Source organism: Zootermopsis nevadensis, unplaced genomic scaffold, assembly GCF_977971745.1.
Source record: "Zootermopsis nevadensis isolate Lab colony 2312 unplaced genomic scaffold, Znev_1.0 Znev_ptg000010l, whole genome shotgun sequence".
Taxonomy (NCBI): Eukaryota; Metazoa; Arthropoda; class Insecta; order Blattodea; family Termopsidae; genus Zootermopsis; species Zootermopsis nevadensis.
Genome location: NW_028259142.1, coordinates 10632072 through 10648655, shown reverse-complemented (window position 1 = coordinate 10648655; position 16584 = coordinate 10632072). Strand labels below are relative to the sequence as shown.

Below are 16584 nucleotides of genomic sequence, written 5' to 3'. Positions count from 1 at the left end.
TTGTAGTATAAAATTAATTAACTTACTTTTTATATTTGATGAGATTTAAACATTTTGAAATAGATTTCAAACCATGCAATATGTGCAGAACTTTTAGTTGCGATTTTAATGAACAAATGAACAGTTTATATGCCTCATATCATTCCGGCACGAATCTAATTTTGAAATCCCTCATAACTTCTCATCACCCCGATGATGGGGTTAGCAAGGTTCCCTGAAATGTTGGTAAACTCCTACCAGACTACACGGCGCAAGAGCCCAGAGGACACCGCCGTGAAAACTTTAAATCCTACTTCTAATAACATGCTTAGTTGTATGAGTATTGCAATGAAAGTTGCGTGTGTGAAATAAAAAAACGTTTCCTGAAAGTACAATTTATTCATATAATTTAACAATAAAAAATCCTAAATAATACAGGTGAGAAAGGGAATGTTTATTTTAAACGGGGAAATTAAATACGGTCACATACGGGATCTACGTACGTTGGTATTAGGTGTATAACCTATGGAAACTATCAACACCATTTACTTTGGATTGATTCCAGGCGATAGGAATTGTCGTGGAAGTTATTTAGCTGTTTTATGAATATTAGAAGTGATAAATACATATTTATTTGGAATTATCTATTCGTGTTCATATCAACGCAATGAGTATAACGATATCATCAATTCGTCTCAGGACGAGTATATTAGATAAGTCGTTGAGCAGGGGCAGGGGTGAGGTTAGCCTTAGTTGTTTTGCTTTGTTGTTTTCTGAGCTTGTGCAGTACTGTCAGAATCGCGTATATACTGTTCAGGAACTACAAAACAAGTAAGTTCCGAAAGGAGTTTTCTAGAATGGAAGCAGGATGGTACGTAGATTTCTGTCTTCTGAGTTGTTGCGCTGTGTAGACTGGTCGAAGTTAACATCGACCAGTCTACACAGCGAAACAACCCAGAAGACAGAAATCTTCATTCTCACCGCTGTGAAAACCTCAAATCTTACAGGATGGTACGTGTTCGGGATTAGGTCTGCTTTTGATCAGTTTGTCTATGAGTACCGAATCCGTATACTAAGCATTTCATGTTTACATTTAATAATGAGTTACATTTGATGTCAAAGTAATGTATGTTGTTTACATGGTATTAATTCTCCAAGGAATAATGATAAACTATTCTCTGCATTCGATATATACATTTAATCTCAGGCTAATACTTGCTGTTTACATGTTGTTAATAACAAATAATGGCCTTTAGTGGTGTTTTTATATTATTTCTGCATGTATTTGCACCCTGAACATATTTCCATTCTTTGACTAGTCAACATATACTAGTAACGATTTAGTAGAAACCAACATGTTAGAGGAATATACTGCCCAGTTGTCAGGGTAAAATACCAGCATCAACATCCTCACTGCTCTGAGAACCTCAAATCTTGTATAGTCATCCACTTCCATTTAAAAATTAATAGTAATCCCTGGATTGTTTCTTGAATTTATGACATGAATGTTTTATTTGAAACCATTCTTATCAGAAGATTGTTCACCCATTCAGGAACCTGAGGACATGCCATATCATGGTGTCAAGGGACACGCTTAACATGGCCAAACTATACTCATGTAATCTGAAAGATTTTACTGAAATTTTGTTCTTACTGGGACCATCACTACACTTGACATTGTTCCAGACTTGCTGATATGGGACGGGAAGTGGGTGTGAAGGTAATTGATCTTCTTTTTGTTCGAGAGCGGAACTGCAAACGGGAGATAAAGTTGTTAAACATGCTCCTTTTCATCAAATCAACGCTGTGGAAGGTAAGTTAAGTCACAGTATATTGTAACATGTGGTAATAGGTTGCGATCTATGAAAGTTATTAATTATTAGTACCGAGACCATCCAAATAACCTTTATTTTAGAGCTATTACTCCCAAACAATCATCATATATATGTATTTTAACCTCAACTTTTCTTTCTTAATACCACATGACAGTAAGATCTGCACTTGTTCACATTCCTCCATTGTAGGTATTCACAGTTGTTTTATTTGTACACCCATGCACTGGATCCAGCAGTGTAGATTATTTTCTTTTAAATGCATGTAACAGGCCATTCCCATTCCTGGCACTCTTAAATAACTATTTAAAGATGATGTAAGACTGAAAAATGTAGTAGTAGTTGTGTATATGGTCTTATTATTAAATAAATTCTACTGATCACAATGGGATACAAAAATTCAAGTTAGGTCATGATATATATTCTTAAGTTGGCAAACACCAAAAGTATTCAGTTCTAAAGCCTTACATTTAGGTAGCACTGAATCACCTATTAGTCATACGGCCAAAGGTTAATGATTCTCCTTGCTGATAGTTTACAGCATGCATTCTAAATGAAGCATAAATTTAAGTGGCACTGAATCACATATTGATCTTATGGTCAAAGGTTTATGATTCTGAAGATGTCCCTTACAGATTGTTTTCAATATATCACAGGAAAAGGTACAGTTCCTATCTTCTTATTAAATGGTTTCATTTACATAGTAAGTTAATTTAATTTCAGGTAACACAACATTGCCTCCCACTGGACAAGATCCTAATCAATTTTAATCTCTCTTCCTGTTTTAAAATTGGACAGTGTAGTGTAAAAGTCAATGTATGAAAATCTCATTAAGAGAGGAAAAAATTTATTTCACTTACACTGTTCAAGCTAAGACTCTGCCATCTTGCTCTCCCCTGCCCTTTCCAACTTCCATGTTTGTCTTTCAGTGATGTATGCGAAGCTCATACTTATTCTGCATCCAACATAAAGTTATGCATTTGTTATGTAATGTTCTCTATTCCATGCTCCTCAAGTCCTAATAATTTCCCTGAGAATCTTATTTCCAAAATACTTTGCAATTTACTGTCATCGTTTAAGTTCAAAATTTCTACACATTTATTTTTGTATATGACTCTTAATATCAACCTGAATGTTGTTTACATGTCTTCATGTCTGAGAACATACAAATGCATCAACTACTGATGTAACTGCCATTATCTTTTAATTTTCAGTCCCTATTTGGAAGGGAAGCTGACAAGTTGGAACATGCCAATGATGAAGAAAGAACATATTACATTATTGAGAAAGACCCTCTAGTGAACAAATTCATTTCCATACCCAAGGATAAAGGAAGTTTGAATTGCTCTGTATTCACAGCCGGTATAATTGAAGGTGTCCTTAATGGATGTGGATTTGTAAGTAACTGAAAAAACTCTTTAAAGACAGACATCAATAACATTTTCTCGAGTGATCAGCCACATCAGATGGCTAAACGATGAAACATCGGTTTCATCGTTTAGCCATCTGACGTGGCTGATCAGCTGAGAAAATTTTATTGAGTTATGTCGCCGCAAAAGCTTTGAAACAGAAAAATATTCTGAATCTTAGAAAAATTGATAAAATTTTTGCTGTCAGATTAAATAACAATGTTTTAAGTAACAACAAAGTAGACATGTTACCAGTACCTTCTTTTAATTTTATGAAATTTGATTTTCATCGAGCTCTTTTTTAAACCAAGAGAATTTTTTTATTGAAATTATTCTTATTTGCAGCCTGCGAAGGTAACTGCTCACTGGCATAAAGGAACTACATATATGGTTAAATTTGAAGATTCTGTGATTACCAGAGATAAACAACTAGAAGATAGATAATCAACAAGTTTGAAGAAACAAATGTCTGTTAGAGATCATGTTATATGCCAATTTACATACCAATAGAAAACAGTTTTGGAGAGGGGGAAAGAATTCGTTGATGGTAAAAGTATGAGGCCTAAAATGAACTCACTTTTTACTGTGGTGCATGATGTATTATTAAATTCAGCCATAAATCCTTCCCATTACTGTGTGGTATTTTTATTGAACACTAACAGCTCGCTGAGATATCTAGTTAAATGGGATAGAAGGTATAAATTCTGCTTTGCAGTATTTCCAAGCTATTGCACTATTTAAATCAGAACCACAGTCTTCCTTTTGATTCATTATCCTTCCACATTTTGATTAATACTACATAATCTCAGCTTTGTAAAATGACTAAACAAAATGATCCAAGTTTGTTTTTAGAATAAGTCTAAGGGTATGACCAGACCTGGATATTTTGTTATGATACACTGTATCGATTCTGTTGCAAGACATTTATTCCTGTGTCTGAGACATTTTGCACTTGTATATTGTTTTAAAATGGTCTAGAGATAGGATTTGAATGTCTCATATTTCCCATTCTGGATGGGAAACAACTCTATTGGAACAGAAATATTTTCAAACTTGAAACTGATGGACAGTAAATGAATAAGTTTTGATGAATTCATTAATTCTCTTCTTTAAGCGTGTTCAAATTGAAAAGCTGCAAAAATGTGTCTGTTCACGTTTCCACGTCTGTCTGTATGTAACATCTTGAGAATTGCTGAACAGATTTTCATGAAGTTTTGATATTGGGTAGTTTTATGAAAATTTGTCAACATATTCCTGTTTTGGTTGGACAATAACAACAGGCACTTCATATGAAAACCTCATGCTTTTTTGGGTAGAGAATATCCACTTGTGGATACCTTGGAATCCTGTCAGCTGCAGTCAAGGGGCAGAATCCTTCATGATGACTTTGTCACCAAGATCCCACACACACACAAACATCACTGGCATTATTCGCAAAGGTCAAATTCTGGGGAACTAGCCAGAATTATTATGCTATGCATTCGTTTCTTTTCATTACTATTAACTGTGAATTAACTTATTTTTATTAGAATAAGCTATGTTAATTGGTTCATTGGAAGCAGGTGGTCTGATAATTATAATTGGACAACTGAATGACTTTAAAGTCTTGACTGTGTACTTCAGGAATTTTCAACTTTTCCAGACCAAGGGCCAAATTCACACTTGCTCAGTATCAACTTGTAGCTCAGGAGGTTATAAATGAGGACAGTTTGTTGAAATTCATGATAATTTATGAAAATGCTATATAATGTAAAAGGTTGACATATCACTCAGTTTTCCTTCCATTCAAATGTTCATTAGGAAGTTCTCGATTTGACATTCTGCATTCAGCTGAACAGTTGCTCACACCATTAGTTATTGCTAAATACTGACGACATGAACAAAATATGAATTGAGAACCCCTAGTATACATTAACTAATGAATATGTCACACTGGCCAGATATCTCAATGTAACTGATACCTTATTTTTGGAATTTTGTAGTTTGATGTTTTATGAGCTACTGACAGAATTGTTAACTAAATTACAAATAAGTATTCTACAGATACTGAACCATGTTTTTAATTCCAGGTTCTCAGGACTGTAAACTTCTAGTCTCTCATATGTCATACCATTATCTTTATATCTAGTCCCTTCTAGAAATGTCCTCGTCCACTGATGTGTTTGCCTCACCTACAGCTTCCTTTTCCTGGACACAGCACAAACTGCACCAGTCATAAGCATTGTTTTATTAGCTGCTTTTCCTGCTGATAGGTGCAGACAAGCAACATCATTTAGCAACTGTATTCTGATTCTACTGTAGTAGTCCCAATACAAAATCATTGAAATGTGTGATACAACATTTTGAAACAAAGTATCCAGGTCTGTACATACCTTAAAATATATTAGGTCTAAGACTTTAAGACATACAGAGCATATTCAATCATACTAATGTGAATCACTTATGCAAACTTCTGCCTGGAACCATTATGGAATAAAACTGCTCATTATCAACACACAACTGGAATGTCACAGTTGTGCTGGATTTTGTGAGATCTTATCAGTTTGAGTATGAGACCAGCTGTAAAGTTTATTAAAAGCATTTGCCATTGATGTACAGTTTCTTCTTCTGTGGCTTCACGGTCCTTTTAATTTAACCTTAGCCTCTCTCTTGATAGCCATTCAACCATCTCAATTTCCGTCTTCCAATATCACGTCTACCTTCGGGTTTTGAGACGAACACCTTTTCAGCCGCGAAGGCTCCATCTCCTGACTTTTATCTCCGTTACATGCAGTTCCAAGTTAGTCCTTATTCTTCACACCCGTTGTTCACATTTTGGTCCGTATATTTTCCATAACATCTAATGTACAGTTTGGACACTAGAATTATAGTGTCAAGAGCAACATCATCTCCATTAACCCTTTGAAGCTGAAGCACATCTAAATATTTAAGAATTCAGTCTGCACCACAAAGAAAACACTACACTTCTCCATTACAAAGATCAATTGGTTAATGCTGTTTACGGAAATAATCCCTGTTAAAAATGAGAATTGTATGAAACCCATACATACAACATTAAAAATTACTTACTGTTGAAGTTGGTGGAACATAATTACCACTGGACTATAAATGTTCATGTGATTACCATGTTCTTTTTCCAGAATGAGATATAGTTTGAGTTTTATTTTATATTATAGTTTGAGTACTTTATCAGCCCATTTTAAAAAGTTTTGGGAGGGGAAAAAAATTGTACTTAGCCAGGAGATCTAAAAAAATGGACAGTGACTTTTAGTCTCCATACTTGTAATGCTGATGACAGGGAGAGTAAAAAAATACCCCAGTGAGTTGACTTTCAGTAGCATGATCAATTAGTCATAGTGAAATCTAAATTTTGAAATGATTGTAAAAAGAGAACAATATCTCTTCTAAATCCTAATATGAAGACTGGTAACTCCCATGATGGACCACTGTCTTATATATCATTCACCAATTTTTTTAGAAAACAATTTTGGTAGGGAAAAAATGCAGACATCATTTCAGGCCATATCTGAGCAAGAACCTCACGAATACAACAACAAAATTGGCCACTCAACTACAACATTTGACTGTATGTAGACACTGCCTCAGATGATATAGAAAATCCATATAAAAGTTGGAAAAAGGGTATGAAGGTAAAGCTTCAATGTAGCCCTATGCCTCTCACAGGTATAATTCACAAACAATTTTAGAAAACATTTTAAACCACAATGAAGTCCTGAAAGATGTGAAGTGCAACAACAAATTACATTTTCAGACTAGTTTCAGTTATGACTGAGGATAACATATTTTGATGTTTGCTCCCTTGGATCACTTGGTACTTCATTTAAGGGGGTTATAACCATTTAAGCGGTATATTTCTGGGTTATCACTCCTACAGTGGGTATCTAAAAGACGTCTGTTATAACAGCCATTTAACTTCAGTATTTCTTTTAAAATTCAGTATTGCAGTCATTTGTTATTACTACAAAATTGTAAAACAAAAACTCTTTACAAAACCAGTTTTTATCAGATCTTGTATATACATATTTTCAACTATAGAGCTTTTGCATAAAAGATGTTTTACTTTTTTTCTTTCCTAATCGAAACACTCAACACTTTTAAGTTCATACTTAATAACCAAGCCACTGACAATGTCAGTTGCAGTGTATAGTGGCCACAGATGTACTGCTGAATGATGCACACGTGTGTTATGTAGTCCTGACCAAAGTCTAGTATTTAGAAATGAAACAAAATAAGATCTTGGCAAATACATGGGTCAATAAACAAACTTATAAACACACTGCTGTAGCGGAGTCAATGATAACATTGTATAAGCTTTTGTGGGTCTTGGTCGTCTACTATTCAGAGGTTTCCTAATCTTTGAAGTATGCATCTGTGAGTAGTGAGTGACCAACCCACTAACTCTGCACAATCCTGATTTGACTGCAAGCCATCTAGCAGTTAATCAGGGGACTTGGGTGAGAAATGGCTGCTGAATTTTGCTTATGAAATATCTCGTTCATGCTCGTAAGGTTCTTTTACATGCCATAAATCTACGACATGGGACCGCTGGCTTTACTTCTCCTCTGAAGGAAGTTGTGATAAGGAATTTTATCACCCTTAAAAATCCATTGACCTCAGTCAGGTTTGAACCCTTGAACCTTGGGTACACTGGTGAGCATGCTAACCACTAGTCCACTGAGGGCAACTGTGTAAGCTTATACTATCACTTGTACTTCTTGCTCTATGTATGGAGCTGCTGTAGATGAACAAAAGAACTTATGTTCTTCATGATGTCTTGGTACTGAACTCTAGAATCATCATCAGCATTAACTCATAAGTCAAATATATTTCCTATTTCATTATCACCATGGACACTTTCTTTCTGTGCTTATTAGTTTGTCAATCTCAGGTATAACTGACAACTCACAATATTCAAGTGGCTCCTAAATCAACATTTAGGTATGATTTGTCACTAAGTGGAAAATGTTATCATTCAGTGCTGAACTTTCCAATGTACTTTGCTCCATGTCAACCTTCGTTATTTATTGACTTATCTTCAACATCAAAGCTGACTCTCTTAACTGTCAGAATTTTCATATTTGATCAGTATCACCATTATAATCCACCACTACATTAATATCTTGCAGTAGTACTTTTCACAGGCCCTACTATAATGTTAACTAGCACAGATTCAAATTCAGGACGGTCTGATCATACTAGTTGTTACTGCCGTGCTGAAGATTGTCATATCTACTTCAGTGAAGTTGTAGAAAAGGCATGGCATGCATAGACATCATACCGACAATAGTAAAAATAAGATGTCAAAAAGTCATACCCACTTTACTCGTTACAAGAACTCATTCAGTGCCACAGTATTGTGGCTGTGGTATTCCTTTGAACTATTATAACATAAACTTGTTGATTCACATACCCAAGGAGTGAGGGTGCTCATATTTAGTCTTAGCTACATTATTCTGGTATTAAATTTTCTTCCTCTAAAGTTCTGTTCTGTTGATCATTAAAAATTTTTACTCTTCAGAGAATGTTTCAATGTGGATAATATGATCAATATTCTCCCCATCCATGTTAGAGTATGCCAAATGTTTGTACAAAGGTCAAAAGTCAGAGTGACTCTAATCTGATCTTATCATAAGTAACCTTTGACAAACCAATCATACAGAAGAAATGTATTTATTTGGATAATACTTTCACTATTATGGTGCAACAAAACATAGCCTTACATAAGTATCTCTCTACAATCTGAAAGAAAATTTAAACAAATTTGAAACGTCTGTCCTTGTAGGCAACTTGACCAGTTCGGTACTTGTGCTCTTGAGCATCCTGTACAAAAAGAAGAAATAGTTCATTTAGAGTACATTTACAAACAACAGCTGTACATACTCTAGTCTCTTTACACAACAAAAGGTACAGCTTTGTTTTTGTAGTTAATATCAATAATGCCTTCTAAAATCCAGTATAAATAAAGAATAATGTTCGAATCATCTATAAAGTACTGAATTATTGATAATTTAAGGCAGTGGTATTCAACCTTCGCGTACCCCCAAAGTTGTTGTATAATTCAAGTTATACATAGTATATAATCTACATACAAAATAAATTAAATCCAAAATAATGTATTAAATAATAAGTTTTAAATAAGGAAAAGGAAAATCAAGCTATTAAATAACAAAAACATTACTGTCTATCATATAAAAATTAATAAAGGAACAAAGGTATTTTAGCAAAGCAAAATAATATGTTTAAATATTTTATAAATTATTAATTAATGTGGTTCAGACCTGTTAATGAGATGATTGAGCTTGTTTCTGCCGCCCAGATAAGAATTACATAAAGGAGAGAAAAAAATGGTGCTCCTTACGTCCGGTTCTCCTGTGGCTAACCCTAAATCTGGCCCTGATTATTCAGTGTTTATCATAAAATAATATATATACATTTTTTTTTTTAAATTTCATGTACCCCCTAAGATGACTTGGCGTACCCCAGGTTGAATACCACTGATTTAAGGCATGTTCTAAATTACAGTTACAACTTTCCTCTTGGGCAAAATGTCCAGGATGCAATGTTGTTGAAATGTTGGATAATTCTCAACATTCAACGTGGCTCACACCCAAAAGCCAAAGCTGAACTCCAGCCATGAAATCCTAGTGACAAGAATTCAACTCTATTTAGCCGCGTTTTATGTTTACGCTTTCCCAATGTTTTGGCAAACAACGCAGTTGCTATCTTGTCCCATTCCCTCTGCCACGTCACCATAAAGATGGTACCCGTAATGTCCACCAAAATGGAATAGCTTCAACACACAGCATGACTACACCCTGAAAGCTGGAGTTACCCAAAACATGTTTCTAGCGGGTGACTAAAAGCAAGTCTATATTACTTGACTCAAATATGTTTTTTAATGGTAAGTTTGTTTCACAGTACTACACTTTAATGAGATGTATAAAAAAGGAAGACAATGTAAATTATCAGTATGGCCAACATCAACTGGCAAATAAAATACCACTAAATAAATGAGTATGCTTCTGTAGATGACAGTTGAAGATTGAAGGGATCTTTTATCACTGAATAATCAAGTAAATAAAAAAATTATTCTTTGAAACTGTACTGTGATTTTAAATATATTTAAATGACTTTTCACCTCAAAAAGCTAGATATGTTAAAATAAATGATCTATCTATCTATATATATATATATATATATATATATATATATACACACACACACTATGCAGTTGCAATAATTAAAATTTCAAATCCAGTTAAAGAAAAAACTCTAACAAAAAGGCAGCGTTCTCATTTATTGGTATATGAAGGGAATTTATAATGAGAACATCCTAAATAAAATTCTAGTATGATCATGTTCACTTTCCTGTGGAACAGGTGAATTTAAATATGCAAGCCTCTACTGGTAACCGTCATAATAAAATTACAATATATTATTACCAAATTTCAGATATTGCAAATCCTTCTTAGGCAAACTTGGCATGCAAAATTATCACAGAATTTTTTAACAAGTATTTATGAAAGCCATATGGCTATTTTTATCAAATTTCTCTTACCAGAACACACTACAGGAGATGTAACATTTGCAAACAATGCAAATATTTATAGTTAAATACAATATTGACCAATGTGTGAATGAAAGCATTCATTCATGTTCCACCACTTTTCCCCAGCCTTCACTCTTCACTAATTGCTACAGTACAGTTTAATTTATCAATCAATCACCATGACCATATTTCAAAGACAACACACATACTACTTTTCATCATAACAAAACAAATGTTTCCATGGGAAAAATTAGGTTTACTCAAAACTACTGTAATGAAATAATGCATTAGTGTGCTTCTGATAACCTTTAACTTTTAAAAAATAAAAAGTCACAAGGAACACAATACTTATCTTGTGTCAAAGTTCAATAAATGTGGACCATAAAGCAACTACAGTACTATCTGTGTCCCAGCTCTAAGACCCCAGAAAGAATGCAGAAACTATGGGCAGTGTCGAAGAGAAGGAAATGCACATACTGTTCAAATAAAAATAATGGCCAAGTCTGCCTTTGCTCTGCAAAATCTACATGCTGATTACCAAGGCATTTTAATATGCACCTTCCATATTTGCTGTCTTCTGACTAGTCTCTTCCCTGCAGGCCTTCCTACCAAAATTCTGTACATGTTACTCACATACCTTATGCATATTGTTTTGACCACTGGTGAAGAGTACAAATTATGAAACTCCTCATGATGCAATTTTCTTCAGCCCCCTGTCACTTCAACCCCTTTTTGATTCAAATATTCTCCAAAGCACCCTGTTATAAACACCCTCGATACGTGTTCTTTGATTTTTTTTGCTTAATGTGAGAGACCAAGATTTACACGCATGCAACCCTGTGCATATATACACACACAAAACAACAGTTACAATTACAGTTTTGTACATTTGACTCTTTCTGAGCCGGAATAGCTCAGTCAGTATAGTGACTAGCTACGGATTGGACGGCCGGGGTTCGATCCCCGACGGGGGCAGAGGATTTTTCCTCTAGCCTCTGCATCCAGACCAGTTCTAGGGCCCACCCAGCCTCCTCTACAATGGGTACCGGGGTCCTTTCCCGGGGGTAAAGCCGGCCGGGGCGTGATGCTGACCACTCACCCCCATCTAGTGCCGAGGTCAAAGGAAGAGAGGAGCTATACCTCCATTCACTCCAAGTGCCTATACGGCACGTAGCAGGACAAACTTTACTTTACTTTACATTTGACTCTTTCTGTTTTTTGATATCAGATGGGATAACAGCTGATTCTGAACTGAATAGTAGCATTCCCCATACTTAATCTGTTCTTCAATAGTTCATGAATGTGCAATTTTGATTGGTATTGTTGTCACCAAATATTTTAAACTGACCACATTTCAAAGGATTTATTAGCTATGATTATGTTATGACTTTGTCATACTCTCTGGTGATGCCTTTAAGTCTCATGTGATATTATCAGTCAACTAATTAAATTGTGCAGGGATTGATGAATCATATGACAATAAGTTTTTCTGTTAACACTAGCATAGAAAATAGCCGAGTTAGCAACAAAAAACACTAATTTTACCACCCTATATAATTTTAAATGGCTTTCAGTACAGATGTAAACATACAGAGAGAACAGTTTATCTATGAGCCAAGTGTCATAAAAATGGTTTCATTGCCATACACTCTGACAGATCACAGCTAAGAAATCACTACTTCCTTTTCCCATGGAGTCAAAATAACTTCCACAACTTTACAGACAATCCTCGAAGTGCCAGTTTTCCGTTTCTCAGGAGGCCTCACATCTTGAGATAATAATTATAGACACATCAGCCTGATGGCTAAATTTAATTTATTGTATGGTAGGCGATTTACTAAACTGAGAACTCTAGACAGTGGTTGCTTAACATTTTATGAGGTTACGTAACCCTCAGAAGTTGAAGCTCGTCTAAGTGATATTTAAATCAGGGCTGTGGAGTCTGAGTCAGTTTTAGGTGGAGTCGGAGTCGGTAAAAATGTGCCGACTCCGTTATAAAATCTTAAGAAAATACCATTCTAACACTTTTGCTACCGTATAAGCCGCCCCCGGCCTCACGCTTAGGGAGATTCAATGACACGTTGAGCCACATGGTGTGGGAACTTTGGGTCTGGCACCTTAAGAATACAAACTGTCTACAAATCAAACGATTACTGCAATAACCATTAGACTTATTCTGTGAATCATACAAAATCCATAAACTGTGAACAAAATGCAGAGCTACTGATTGGTACAGTATGTGGTCTGTATAATTATTGTGGGTCCTCAAGGGTTAAACACAATCTGAAAACATAAAATTCTGTACAAATTTAGTTGTGTACGGGCTCAGTTTTAACAGTGCCATTGTAGTTTCAAAAGCAAAGCAGGATTGCTACGCTACATCATTTTGGTGTTTCCTTTTTGGTCATTATATGCTTTTTACAGAAAATACTGTATAAGAAAACCCTTTGAGATACGTGAAGTCTGGAATACAAAGTGATTAATGTACAAATACATGCTGTTCTTAGTAGCTACTGACAACACAGTAATCTGAGAGTAAAACCTGGTCGAATGATAAACTGTCCTCCTGTTATAGTGTTTCTCAGTAGAAGTGATGGCTGAGATGAGTTCTGCTCTTTGAGAGTGACTAATCAGTGCATAGGAGGTCCACTTCAGAAGCTGTATGACAGAAGTATCAGCAGCCAAACTACACTGTCAGTTCACACTTGTTCCTTGTGTTGTAACCTTATTTTCTGATACAGAAGAAAGTTGTGGATTTGTATAGCTAAGCTCACAAATTAAAAAACAGTATGAGTATTTGTTTATTTGCATTAATATACATGCAACAAAAAAATTGACATTCACTGGAAACCAATGTTCCAGTGCTACATTTGGCATCAATATGTTCTATGTTTCTGTGCCCCCTCCCCATTTGTTCCTTCCAATCAGAGTACATGTGATTAGTACATGCTTCAGTCACAAGTGCTACTGAATATCACTACTATAATAGTTTATTTTAATATGTTAATTTCATATCATGAATATCTTACCCTAGAACTCTTCAACATGTAGCCATATGCAATGATGGGAATCACAACGAAGCCTAAACCATACAATGAAGTTTTGGGAGTTGCTTTGAAGTGGTCATATTCCGTTGCCCTCATGGACATGAATCTCTGTATCCCCGAGTCAAACTGAAAAACACAAAATATGTCACTTCATGTTAAATGTGTTAATTCAAAATAAGATAACCGCTAATTCCAATAAAATGTCAAAAGAATTTTAATTTCAACCTAGACATGTTAATAATGAAAAGAAATGCCACAGCAAATAAAAGAGATACACTTTGCCCATCGTCTGGTATTCAAAGAACACATTTCTGAAAAACAGATCCAGTTTCCGAAACGTGTTATTTTGAATATCAGACAATGAAAAAGTTAAAGAATTTAGCAATCTCAATTGACAAGTAGAACTAACTCATTACAACACAGGAGGTAAGTATAATTCATAACAGACCATGTATTTACCAATTAAAATTAAAGCAAAAGAGTCTACTAATATTAAAAGGAACTATTTTGTTTCATAAGAAATACACCAGATGATCATTAGATAACTTTTCAGTCCAGTAAGAAACACACTCATTTTATTTATTAATGGTGGCCACAGTGACAGGGGCCCCCCCCCACAAGAGAGAGAGAGACATATTACACAATTCTGTCTTCTTTTACTATAACCACAGTTAAAAATGAAATTTTTAAAAGAGGGAATGAAGCAAATACTAGGGCTGTCATAAGTAGGACTTGAGGTTCTCTAGGTGGTAGGTACAAACATGGCTGTCTTCTGGGTTGTAATGTAATCTGGTAGATGTTTATCAACCTTTCAGAGGTCTTAACTGCCTCCATCATCAGGGTGTCCCAAATGGATTCAATAATTTATGATGTGGAAATGTATGGTATGTACAAGAATAAAAAAAATTTTCATCATAGGTTAGATGTCATCAAACTCATATTTTTGTATGGATTCAACATGGTGTAGGGGCACAATCAAAGTCAAGAAAGATGGGCACAACACCAAGCCTCTGCAAAATCATGCAATGATTATCAAAATCATTTTCTGCAATGGCTTGTCACATATTCATGAACAGTACATGTACATTGCACCTTGAAAATACATTTATTTACAATGAGTGTAAAATATATTTATGGCATTAAAGAAGTGTAAACTGACACAATTTTTCAGTTGTCAAAACAGAGAATTTGAAACAAAGATGAAACAGGCATTTAATGACCATACTTCAGGGTTTTTGTCTGTTGAACAAATCTGTGCATGCACAACCATGGATATTCTTCTGACTTCATTATCATAACTTGAAAATTTAACACCCGAATTTTATTCATTAAAATTTTTGATGTAAAAGATTTTATGAAGGAGCCAAAACTTGTGCAAACAGAATAGTTATCTTAATCTAATATTTTTCAAAATACACCCTCCCCCAGATACACTACTAGTTATAACTAAATCCATGATTGGTATGTAAACTTAACAAGAGTTGTTGCAATTATGACTATGAAGAATGAAAATTCAGAAATAAAGCTTTATTATGACTGTCTAAGTCAAAGAAAATTCTGCCTCATCATTGCTCATGCAATTACAAGTAGAAATTCATCATAGAAGATTTATCACTCTGACGTCACAGGATGAAATCAAAGTACACCATTTTTACATCACGTTCTTGGACAGTAAACTTACTGACGATCTGATTTTTAGTCAGGCATTATCTATGACTGATTAGCTTAAACATTCTGTATGAACACAAAACTGACTAGACCAAACCTGGGAGCCATGCATTCTAAGGTGCACATGTTTATTAATTGTTCAAGCAATGTAATCACTGGTTCAAATCACATATTTGTATAGGTAGAGGCCTAGAAACACTATGATCCACCAAGGAATTCTACCACTTGTCTGAATATAAATTAGGAAAGATTTTACATCATGTGGTCAAGGCAAAAACTAAGTTAGAAGGCCAAGGAGTGCTTATGCAAAAATATAGCAGTCCGAGAATAAGGTAATGATGTCCCATACCAGATGTTTCATATTTCAGTTTCAACCACCTCTGGTGTGGTTTGTATTTGCCAACCTCAAACAAATGCGCAAAAAAAATTTTTGTGAAAGTAGATATAAGGCTTCACTATGATATGGAGCCCATTATAAACTTTAGGTCCCCTATTCAAACTATTACAATAAATCAAAAATAATCTTAAGCTAAGGCACGTTTTGAGAATAGTAAAACACAGAGGTTGAATCTGTAAGTCTGAATACATCTCACTGCCCCATAACAATACAATTAAGTACAGCTATGATTCTACATCCCGTTATTACTCAAAAGCTTTAAGTTCTTAGGTATGCTTCCATGTAACACGCTCAGGTAACCAATACAAGCAGGTAGATTTATAGTTACATAATACAAAATGTGACTGAATATGGATTTATGAAAACCAACACATTTCGTGAAGACGATCTGTACTTCTATTCGAAACGGAAGAAAAATTATCACATGACCTATGTCTCATGAAGATTAAATATGGCACGACAGATTTTCCTTACTAATATTCCACCTTCTCCTGTTCCATGCCTATGAGGATTTGTTATCTGCTTAATATATTCCTCACGCAATGCTACTCTCCTTTTTGAATATGCTTCAACAGCTCTTTTCTCAGCCGGTTTAACGTCCAACTGCTTATCCGCCATATCCTTTCCGTACAACACAGATACCAACTGATAATCAACATACAGATCGGTTGGCAATGCACCA

At 34.9% G+C, this 16584-nt stretch overlaps 2 protein-coding genes across 2 annotated transcripts; one reads left to right on the top strand and one right to left on the bottom strand.

The window, feature by feature from the left end:
• Positions 1-487: 487 nt before the first annotated feature.
• Trs31 (trafficking protein particle complex subunit 31) lies at positions 488-5811 on the top strand. Its single transcript, XM_022077343.2, has 4 exons — positions 488-810; positions 1666-1792; positions 3026-3208; positions 3566-5811. The coding sequence occupies exons 1-4, from the start codon at positions 647-649 to the stop codon at positions 3662-3664; spliced, it is 573 nt and encodes a 190-aa protein (XP_021933035.1). The 5' UTR covers positions 488-646; the 3' UTR covers positions 3665-5811.
• A 3084-nt stretch (positions 5812-8895) lies between these two features.
• On the bottom strand, positions 8896-16569 carry ND-B15 (NADH dehydrogenase (ubiquinone) B15 subunit). The gene is made up of 3 exons (XM_022077340.2): positions 16377-16569; positions 13820-13963; positions 8896-9061 (listed from the first exon to the last, which is right to left on the bottom strand). Exons 1-3 carry the CDS (start codon positions 16518-16520, stop codon positions 8993-8995), a joined length of 357 nt encoding a protein of 118 aa, XP_021933032.1. The 5' UTR covers positions 16521-16569; the 3' UTR covers positions 8896-8992.
• Between the last annotated feature and the right edge of the window lie 15 nt (positions 16570-16584).

Bases quoted from the DNA above. Each gene is read 5' to 3' on its own strand.
- Trs31 (XM_022077343.2), top strand. From the start codon at position 647: ATGAGTATAACGATATCATCAATTCGTCTCAGGACGAGTATATTAGAT. The intron at 811-1,665 runs GTAAGTTCCGAA...ACATTGTTCCAG, and splicing joins GTTCAGGAACTACAAAACAA to ACTTGCTGATATGGGACGGG. The intron at 3,209-3,565 runs GTAAGTAACTGA...TCTTATTTGCAG, and splicing joins TCCTTAATGGATGTGGATTT to CCTGCGAAGGTAACTGCTCA.
- ND-B15 (XM_022077340.2), bottom strand. From the start codon at position 16,520: ATGGCGGATAAGCAGTTGGACGTTAAACCGGCTGAGAAAAGAGCTGTT. The intron at 13,964-16,376 runs GTAAGGAAAATC...TGTGTTTTTCAG, and splicing joins CAGGAGAAGGTGGAATATTA to TTTGACTCGGGGATACAGAG. The intron at 9,062-13,819 runs GTAAGATATTCA...CTTTTTGTACAG, and splicing joins ACATGTTGAAGAGTTCTAGG to GATGCTCAAGAGCACAAGTA.